The 10,728-nt window shown below is 39.9% G+C and overlaps 1 protein-coding gene across 1 annotated transcript; it reads left to right on the top strand.

Moving 5' to 3' along the window:
- Window positions 1-79: 79 nt before the first annotated feature.
- LOC134790866 (eukaryotic translation initiation factor 3 subunit H) lies at window positions 80-10,199 on the top strand. The gene is made up of 6 exons (XM_063761849.1): window positions 80-225; window positions 6,553-6,770; window positions 7,527-7,686; window positions 8,373-8,577; window positions 9,001-9,152; window positions 9,964-10,199. Exons 1-6 carry the CDS (start codon window positions 82-84, stop codon window positions 10,162-10,164), a joined length of 1,080 nt encoding a protein of 359 aa, XP_063617919.1. The 5' UTR covers window positions 80-81; the 3' UTR covers window positions 10,165-10,199.
- Window positions 10,200-10,728: the final 529 nt, after the last annotated feature.

The following is a 10,728-nucleotide window of genomic DNA, read 5'->3' as shown; positions in this document are numbered from 1 at the left end:
CGCCGGTTACTAAATAACATAGTAAACAATGGCTTAAATAGCATGAGCGAATGAATGGTGTTGCCATGTGCAAAAGAATGAATGAGACGTGACAGCACAACTATCAAAATCAACTTCGTTCGTTCAGTAAAACCTTTCAAATTAAAAATGGCGAGCCGCGGTGGGTCTGCTCGACGTATTCCTGAAAATGAAGCCGCAATTACGTACGTTCAGTGCGATGGACTGGTAAGTAAACAAAATCAATTAATTGTGAGTGAATTATGGTGAAAATTTCATCATCGAGTGTTACTTTTTCTATGAAAACTAAATCTGTCGACGCGTCAGGAAGTTGGTTGTTTTGTTGTTTCAAATAATAATTGTAGCACTTAGCTAGTGCCAAACTGTTTTAAATTGTTCTATTCAGTTATATTATCATTTAAAATAACATTTTGTTGGAAAGTGTCTTCGTAAACTTAAAGAATCTTGTTTTATAGGTAACTGCATAAACGCACGTGGAACAAGTTTAAATGTTTGAATAAATATACAGCTTTTGTTCGCGTGCGTGATGCCGTCACATTCGTTTCGACCTTGCTGCTAACCAGACTAAATTTGTATCAGTGCCTAATCCTCGACAATATACTCTTCATATGGACTCATCATAGTTTCCTTTACGCCAGATTTAACAGGTCATGGGCCTGCGCGTTTTCAATAAAAATCAAAACGGATTTCGAGCGTAAAAAGCGAAAATAGTTAATACGGTTGCCGGCAGTAATGGCGTCCAGTACAAGTTCCTCATCTCCACTCGTGATGGAAAAACTAAAAGGAATGGAAAACTATTCATCGTGGAAATTTATGATGAAGATGGTGCTAGTTCATGAAGATCTTTGGGATTTTGTGGAAAAAGAGGTTGACGATAAAAAACCGGAAGATGTGAAAAAGGGCCAGAAAGCGCTCGCACGCATTGCATTGTCCGTGCAATCGACGGCCTTCGTACACATAAGGAACGTGACCTCGGCACACAAAGCATGGACGAGTCTTCAGAAAGCTTATGAAGATAAGGGATTATGTCGGAGACTAGGCCTGTTGCGAACTTTGTTTAGCACAAAGTTAACGGATTGTCAGAGTATGGAGAAATACATAAACAAGATCACGGATGTCGCACAACAACTGCAGGATATTGGTGCTGGGTTGGAGGATGACTTTGTTGCGGTCATCATGCTGAGCGGACTTCCTGAGGACTACGACCCGCTAATCATGGCTATTGAGAACTCGTCAACTGCCAAATTATCTAGCGAAGTTGTATCGGCGAAGCTGCTACAGGAAAGGATGCGACGTGACGACAGCAAGCGCGACGGAGACGGAGTTACGGCTCTGGCGGCCGCGAGAAAGCTGCCCAGGTGTTATGTATGTAAGAGGACCGGACATTTCAAGAAAGATTGTCCGATGTTGAACAAAAAGAAAAGTAGCAAAGGAACGTCGTCGGCAAAGGCTCTACTCACGGCGCTGTCGGTGAACGTGGAAAGTGATCTTTGGTACGTGGACAGTGGATCGGCGAGTCATCTTTGTCGAGATGTGAACATGATGAGTGACATGAAGTCAGAGAAATCGTTGCAAGTGACTGTAGCTAACGGAGACAAACTATTTACGGCCGGGCGAGGTAATGTTCAAGTGGAACAACGTAATGGCACTGTAAAGACTATAAGTGATGTGTATTATGTACCTAATTTAGTAGCTAACTTATTGTCGGTAAGCGCCATGGCAAAGAAAGGCTTTAAGATAGTATTCGAATCCGATAGTTGCGAAATATTAGATAATGGGGTTATTGCAGCGACAGCTACTTTGAAAAATGATGTTTATGTCCTTGACACTGTGGGGGCGTGTTCTAATGTTCCTTTACAGAACAAACAGATGGCCAATGCAGCAGTGGAGGAGAAGCGTGCGGTTACTAGCGACGGAACTGTATCTGTAGCTTCAGAGAAGGTTTGGCATCGTCGTCTATCGCATCTCAACAGAAGAAGCATGGAACTTTTGAAAAAAGGTATGGCTTCTGGTATATCATATGATAGTAGAGGTTTTGAAACGTGTGTAGCGTGTGTACAAGGTAAGGCAAGTAGGGTCCCCTTTCCTAAGAAATCTCACAACAGGGCTAAAGAGGTCCTGGGTTTAGTACATACAGACGTCTGTGGGCCGCTACCATCTCCCTCATTCAGCGGTGCAAGGTATTTCTTGCTTTTCATAGATGACTATTCTAGAAAGACGTTTGTGTACTTTTTAACTAAAAAAGGTGAAGTATTTGATAGGTTCAAAGAATTTAAGGCTTTAGTGGAGAACCAGACAGGTAAAAAGATAAAATCGCTACGTAGCGACAACGGAGGAGAATACACCAGTTCTGCTTTTCAGGCGTATCTCAAGAGCAATGGCATCGTGCATCAAACCACTGTTCCTGGCTCCGCTGCTCAGAACGGGGTCGCAGAACGCTCGAACAGGACCGTGATGCAGGCTGCAAGATGCATGCTGCAAGATGCGGGCCTAAGCAACGAATTCTGGGCGGAGGCCGTTAACACGGCAGTCTACGTCAAAAACCGCTGTCCTACGAAAGCTGTACTAGGGAGCACTCCTGAAGAAAAGTGGAGTGGCAAAAAGGTATCTCTAAGTCATTTACGTATCTTTGGTTCTGTGGCTTATGCGATGACTTTGAAGCGTTCGAAATTAGATCCGAAATGCAAAAAGTACATTTTTGTTGGGTATTGTGAGCATACAAAGGGTTATAGACTCTTGGACCCGGAACAACCAACAAAATGCATCAAAACCAGAGATGTAACCTTCTTAGAAAATACGTTCATTAAAAAAGTATCAAGTGATGACATTGACAATGTCATTGAGTCAATTGAAATATTTCCACAAATTGAAAATAATGGAAATAAAAATGTTGTGATCGAATTGTCAAACCCAACTTCTGTACAACCAACGATATCGGTAGTGAGCGGTACGTCTGATGATGCCAATTTAACACAAAATTCTCAGAGTACGAGCGATCGAACGAGTACGATCACAATAAATGTTTCGTCTAGCTCTAGTGAATGTGATGATCCGGCCGATGCAACTTATATTCCAGAGGAGGAGAGTACGGATACTTCGGAATATGACAGTTCATCGGGTTCACCACATTTTGGATTCCTAGCGGGCACGTGCGATCCAGATGCTCCACGGACTGTACGAGAAGCACTGAGTGGTCCAGATGCTGACAATTGGAGGGAAGCAATGTCTTGTGAGTACAACTCATTTATTAAGAACGAGTGTTGGACACTGACAGATCGACGAGAGTCACAAAAACCTGTCAAATGCAAGTGGGTGTTCAAAGTGAAACGTGGATTGAACGGTGAACTACTCAAATATAGGGCACGCCTGGTAGCTAAAGGCTTCACGCAGCAATATGGAATAGACTATGAGGAGACGTATTCACCGGTTGTCAGATATTCCACTATACGTACTTTGTTAGCCTTGGCGGTTGAGTACGGTATGAAGATTGAACATCTTGATGTAAAAACAGCATTTCTCAACGGTGACTTGAAGGAAACTGTGTTCATGGAACAACCGGAAGGCTTTATAGTTAAAGGTCAAGAAAGTAAGGTCTACAAATTAAATAAAGCTATTTACGGGTTGAAACAAGCCTCAAAGGCATGGTACGAGAAGATTGATCATGTTCTATGCAGTAAGTTGAAGTTCAATAAGTCATCATCTGAGCCTTGTGTTTATTTTCAGCGACTGAAGGGGTCGTTTATAATTATTGCTCTGTACGTTGATGATATAATATTGTTTTCGACAGGTGATGAACGTGATAAGCTAGATGTCAAAGTCAAATTAATGAAGGAATTTGATATGACAGATCTAGGGCCAGCTCATCAGGTGTTAGGTATGAGATTGTGTAGAGATGAAAACAAAATTACTCTCGATCAATCGAGTTATATCGCGATGGTGCTGAAGAAATATAAAATGGAAGAGTGTAAGTGTTCGCCTACTCCCATGGAAACTGGACTTAAGTTACCTAGGGGCAATCAAAGAGATGATACCTATGATTATAGAGGTCTTGTAGGTTCTCTTATGTATATTGCTATCTGTACCCGACCAGACATCGCATACGCAGTTAGCTACTTGAGTCAATTTAATGAATCATTTACAGAGACCCACTGGAAAGCAGCCAAAAGAGTCCTGCGCTACTTGAAAGGTACCTTGGATCTCCGTTTGACTTTTAAGAAAGGCAAGCAGCAGCTGGATATCACCGGATATGCGGATGCAGACTGGGGCAGTGACGACGTGGACCGCCGGTCGTACACGGGCTATGTTTTTAAAATAGGTGAGTCAGTAGTTACTTGGGAAAGTCGCAAGCAAAAAACAGTTAGCCTTAGCTCTACCGAAGCCGAATACTACTCTTTGTCTAATTCTTGTAAAGAGGGTTTGTTTATTAGTACATTTCTGAAAGAAATTATAAATAAAGAAATTGTACCGACAATTTTCAATGACAATCAGTCAGCGCTAAAATTGTGTAGGAGCTCTTTACATCATGCTAGGACCAAACATATCGATATACGGCATCATTTTATTAGAGAACTTGTAAATAGTAATAAGATTACTATTGAGTATCTAAATACTAATGATATGTTGGCAGATATACTGACGAAAGCGTTGTGTAAAGTCAAACACAGTAAGTTTGTGAGACAGCTCACATTACTGTCATAGGTAAATACATTTAACTATGCATTCTATGTAATAATTGTGTTCTTAATGTAATTACCATCATGGTTATTTGTTGGTTTAGTCAAACGTGATAGTGATTACATGAAATCAAAAGACTTGTTTATTTTATAAACATTTATTGAATAACAATTCATAATGTGGATAACTGAACTTTGTTAATAAGGTGTAGCGAAAGTTCAGTGCATATGTTTTTGTTAATTTAATGTTATACTGAAGTGTAAGTCACTATTTAAGTTTTGTGTTTGTGTGTTTAAACAAGATTGCTTTGGTTTAAGGGCCAGTGTTGGAAAGTGTCTTCGTAAACTTAAAGAATCTTGTTTTATAGGTAACTGCATAAACGCACGTGGAACAAGTTTAAATGTTTGAATAAATATACAGCTTTTGTTCGCGTGCGTGATGCCGTCACATTCGTTTCGACCTTGCTGCTAACCAGACTAAATTTGTATCAGTGCCTAATCCTCGACAATATACTCTTCATATGGACTCATCATAGTTTCCTTTACGCCAGATTTAACACATTTAACATATCTTAAGGAACCCATTTAAGATATATAAGTTTATTGTAGTTTGGAGGTTATGTTCCCAACCTGAAATAAAAAACATAATTAAAATCCATTCTCTGCAACTTTAAACATTGGTGTGAAACAGACGACCAAGAACCTCATACTTCTATATATCTATATGTATATGAACCTTCCCTCATTACTTAATTCTATTTAGTTATGCACACTGCCAAACTGCTGAATTAGAATTAGTCATAGTTCATTTTAGGACAGGTATTATACTATATCAGGCCTAGAGGTTACCGAATTCAGTGATGATCTCAGCGCGACTTGATCCCGCTATTTATTTTAGATAATGAGCTATGACATACTTGTTCAATGTTTATTGTTTTGAGTCTGTCTGTTTTGTTTTTACTTAAGTCAATAATTTGTACATTTGCATAATGTTATCTTTAGGTAATGTTGAATTCTACTGGTTTTTAAACACTGTAAGACATGTTTAAAGGAACTAATACCCATTGCTAACAGTTGTTTTTAATTTGGATGAAAATTAAAGGTATTTTGATTATTCTGAAGAAAGTACAAAAACATTATGATCCACAATTATTCTATGTTGTGTTATTACATTTGCATTGTATCACTTTCTTGGCTTGGCTTTCTTTATATGTAAGTATATTTTGATTAATTTTAACATGAAATTTACAAAAAAATATGTATAGTATAAAATACATGTTCAAAGTGTGGCATCTCTCTTCTTCCTCACTTTATCCCAGCATTTTTGCCACAGCTCATGGTAGCCTGGGGTCTGCTTAGCAACTAATCCCATGATTAAATAGATTATTGGGGGTCATCCATTAATTACGTCACACGAATTTCTCCTTGTCACATTTGGCAAACCCCTCCCCCCTGGCGTGACGTCACATTTCTTCAACGAAATCGGCAAATATTAATTTAATATTTTATCGAAATATTTTTTATAAAAGAAATATTAGTAATTTTATAACCCAAAACTGATTAAGAAATAAAATTAAATGAATAAAAACGATTATCGTTTCAAAAACTTGTTATTTAACTGTATAGCGAATAAAATAATTTAAATAAATTTTCGGTTACTGATGAAAGTGACGTCACAAAGTTTGTGACTCCTCCTCCCCCTTGTCACAACATGTCACATTTTGTTGACCCCCTCCCTTCCCCTAAACGTGTGATGTAATTAATGGATGACCCCTTGATGATGGTGATTGAATTTAAAGTGTGGCATAAAGTACACTAAATTTACCTTCCCTTAAACTTTTTATTTATTTGAATATTTCAGGCGGTAATGAAAATCCTCAAGCACTGCCATGAAGAATCATGCAGCAACATGGAGGTGGCGCAGGGGGCCCTGCTCGGGCTGGTGGTGGAGAACCGCCTGGAAATCACCAACTGCTTCCCGTTCCCCAAGCATGATGACACCATGGATGAGGAGGAGTACCAGCTGGCCATGATGAGGAGGCTGCGGAGGGTCAATGTTGACCATTTCCATGTTGGATGGTGTGTAAATATGTAGTCAGTAATATCGCTTTCATAGCGATAATTCTAAAAAACGACCACTCGAGTGGCGACCATGGGGGGAGGAGCGTCCTCAAAGTAGACCCCAAATGTGTTGGGACGACAACAAAAGTCCAAAGGACTGCGGGGAACAAGTGGTTCCAGGTTACACATAACCATGACGAGTGGCGTAAAATGAACGAGGCCTACACCCAAAGGGTAAGGAAGGGCTCAAGAGAGAGAGAATCCTATAAAAAAAGACAAAATGAAAATTCTTTTCACTGTATTGAATTGTACCTTATCTACAAAAAAAACTGATACTATTATGTCACATTGAATATAATTAATGAAATAAACACAGAATACCACTAAGCTCCAGATAATATTTTTTCTTGGTTATAAAACAAGACATTTTAAAGAATTTCGACCCTGTTGTGCAACAAAGTTGTGCTTTTAGGAGATAAAACAGAAAAATAACGCATTAAATTGTTAAGAATAGACATATTCAATTTGTTAACTAATATTCTAGTAAAATAAATAAATATTAGGGGATATCTTACACAGATTAACCTAGCCCCAAACTAAACAAAGATTATTATACTATGGGTGCTAGGCGACATACTTATGTAGATAAATACATACTTATATACTTACATAGAAAACACCTATGACTCAGGAACACCCACCCACACAAGACAACAACAACACACTTGCAGGAACAGGACTCAGGAAAAATAACATTGTTTCAACTATTTTCAGGTACCAGAGTGCCGATGTCGGTAACTTCTTGAGCCTGTCCCTCCTGGAGTCACAGTACCACTACCAGACCTCCATCGAGGAGAGTGTGGTGGTCATCTACGACACAAAGAAGTCCGCGCGCGGCTTCCTCACGCTGAAGGCTTATAGGTTAACGCCTCAGGTTGGTGTTTTGCTATCACTAGAGATAAACAATTTAGTATAGAAATCTCTGAATGTATTAAAATTATTTTTAACGGGTTACTCACGTATTACTACACGCGGTACACGTCGTGCGCTTGATCTATAAAACCGCTGCAGGCCGTGATCCTAAAAATCCTAAAAAATTGGACCAAAACATGTTGAAGGTTTATTCAAGTAATGCGTGAGTAACCTGTTGAAAATAATTTCAATATGTTCAAGTCTCAAGGGAGTTTTTATAGTTAGAACTCTGAATGTGATCCAATCCATAAGTAGTCATGAATTCTTAGGCCTGTCTCATATGGTTTAACCCAAAAAAGTTGAGCTTATAACTGTGCATGCGTGATTAAATGATATGTATACTGGTATATACAGACAAAAAAAGGAACTATATTTGAAAAATGTGTTCCCGAAGGTACAATCTCTAATAGTACTTTTGAATTTCACTCCTTTTTCTACTGACAATTGGTTTGCCGAAGAATAGCCTCAACATTACAAACTATTCGCATGCCACGCAATGCTGATCGTCTGGTTGTTGAAGTAGCTTATCGCTCATTTCAAGGTTAGATCACCTTAGCTTAACTACCACTTGTTCTGAAAAGGTGAAAAATGTGTCTTTAAAATTATCAACGCACCCTGCAGCCATCTATGTAACATTACATTTTCCAGGCCATTCAAATGTACAAAGAACAAGACTACACCCCTGAAGCTCTCCGCAACCTGAAGATTGGCTACGAGAGCCTGTTCATCGAGGTCCCCATCGTTATCCGCAACTCCCCGCTCACCAACATCATGATGTCCGAGCTCTCGGAGATGATACCGGAGGAGGAGGGCTCCAAGTTCCTGGATCTGGGCACTGCTTCAGTATTAGAAGGTGAGTTTTATGTCTATATCAATCTTTTCTCCAGCATTGTGTTGTGGTAAGGGGTCGCAAATAAAGGCTCATTAGCTTGAAGATGATATCAGAAATTGCCATTACGGATAAATTGGTACCTTTTACCTTAATTGTGTTTGTGTATGGGATCATGATCAAATATGAATAAATTGGTAATGTATTGGTAACACTTAATTGACCCAAATTGTTGTCAATTTACTTCCAATTACAGAATTTGTTATTCATGACCTGGGTCTTAAATTAGACTTCTGGATTTTACAAATATTCCTATATTGAATAGGAATTTACAAAAGTATTTCTGAGATTAGTTTATTACTCCATCGTAAGGTGTTCATCTAACACTTGTTAGACCAAAATATAGATCTAATAATTCTCAGCCTAAATCCATCATCACAACTCCAGGTCAACTCCGCAGCCTAATGGAGCGTGTGGACGAGCTGAACCAAGAGGCCATCAAGTTCAACCGCTACCAGCAGCTGGTGGTCCGCCAGCAGCAGGACAAGCACCGCTGGCTGCTCAAGCGCGCCCAGGAGAACGCTGCTCGTGCTGCCAAGGTACAACCATGATCCAATAGTTATTTATTTTACTAGGAGGGCAAAGTTTTTGCTATCCCTGATAGCATATAATACATTGATACCCGAACAAGATTCCAAAATTGAACTAAAGAAAGGACGACTGTCACGAGGAATTTCGTACCTTAACCCGCCTGTTCGTATCTCTATCGCACGCTCATAAGTATATTGCTGCCTCGTTCGTACAGTGTCATTGACAGTAATATATTATATTGTTATAATAATTACGCGCGAGGGATAAGAGATAGGAAAAGGCGGGTAAATGGACGAAATTCCGTGCTGAGCGCCATTTCTTTACGAGCGTAGCGAGTTTTGTTTCATAACTGCTGAGCTATTGGCGCTGGCTGATGACGTGGACATAAAATCTAATTAGGCAAAAAACCTGTTGAGTGACCCATTCTAATATAAGGTGCATTGCAAACTGTGTCCGAGTTTCACGGGTACAACTCCCATAAAAATCGAAATTTAAAAAGAATTTTGTCTAGAGTAATGTAAGGGTCTCCCCAGATATATCGATGCGGAATCGTCAAAAGCCGATAGGAAAAAGCTTTATGTCTGCGCAATAAGAGCGAAAAAGTCGTCGTTCGGCTCGGCTCGCATCGGCCGGCGCCTGCCGACGCGTCCACGGCTTTTTCGCTTTTTCCTATCGGCTTTTGCCAATTGCGCGTCTATCTGGGTTGACCCCACGAGCGACTGATAGGTATTCTTTGAGTTTTGCGGTAGCCATCTAGGCAAGGCATCTAAGTATGCCCCTGTATATAGCGTGTTACTTCAATCTCCATTTGTTTTCAAGGACGAGCCACCCCTACCCGAAGAAGACGTGAACAAGCTGTTCAAGCCGCACCCCGTGCCGCTCCGCCTCAACCCCATGATCGTGGCCGGCCAGATCAACACCTACAGCCAGCATATCAGCCAGTTCTGCTCGCAGAGTCTGGCCAAGCTCTACGTCACACAAGCTCTGCATAACGCGAAGGACACTAAGCAGAACAACTGATTTTGTATTTGGAATTAAAATGTTGAGGTCTCAAATAGTTTTTTTCTCACTAAACATCCTAGTGTGGCAACACAACTTTCAGTCAGTAAGAACCAGGAAAACTATACTCATCCCTTTTGGGTGCTAGTTCTAGGATAAGATAAAGACAGTATGATTGTCTATGTTCTATGTTTGATGAGACACTCCTGGGCCAAACTATAAATAGTACTGTAACTAGCGTCAGACCGAGAAAACTCTGCAGTGATTTTGATAGCCCACGCAGTGCAAATATTATTTTAAACGTCAAACTTCTATGAAATTATGACGTATAAATAACAATTGCTCTGCGTGGGCTATCAAAATCGCTGCAGACTTTTCTTGGTCTAACTCTAAATATACTACCTTTATTTATCTGTAGTCTTTAGACAATCGCTTTTTAGCAACACGGAAAGTTTTTCTATACTTCTTCACACTACGTTTTGCAATATTATGCAAACTTGAGCGTTTAGGTTCAATTTGGCTTGCCACTCCGCCTCAGCCCCATGATCGTGGCCGGCCAGATCAACACCTACAGCCAGCATATAA

This window comes from Cydia splendana, chromosome 5 (genome assembly GCF_910591565.1).
Source record: "Cydia splendana chromosome 5, ilCydSple1.2, whole genome shotgun sequence".
Taxonomy (NCBI): Eukaryota; Metazoa; Arthropoda; class Insecta; order Lepidoptera; family Tortricidae; genus Cydia; species Cydia splendana.
The sequence above is the reverse complement of the archived record's forward strand: the minus strand, read 5'-3'. Positions and strand labels throughout refer to the sequence as shown.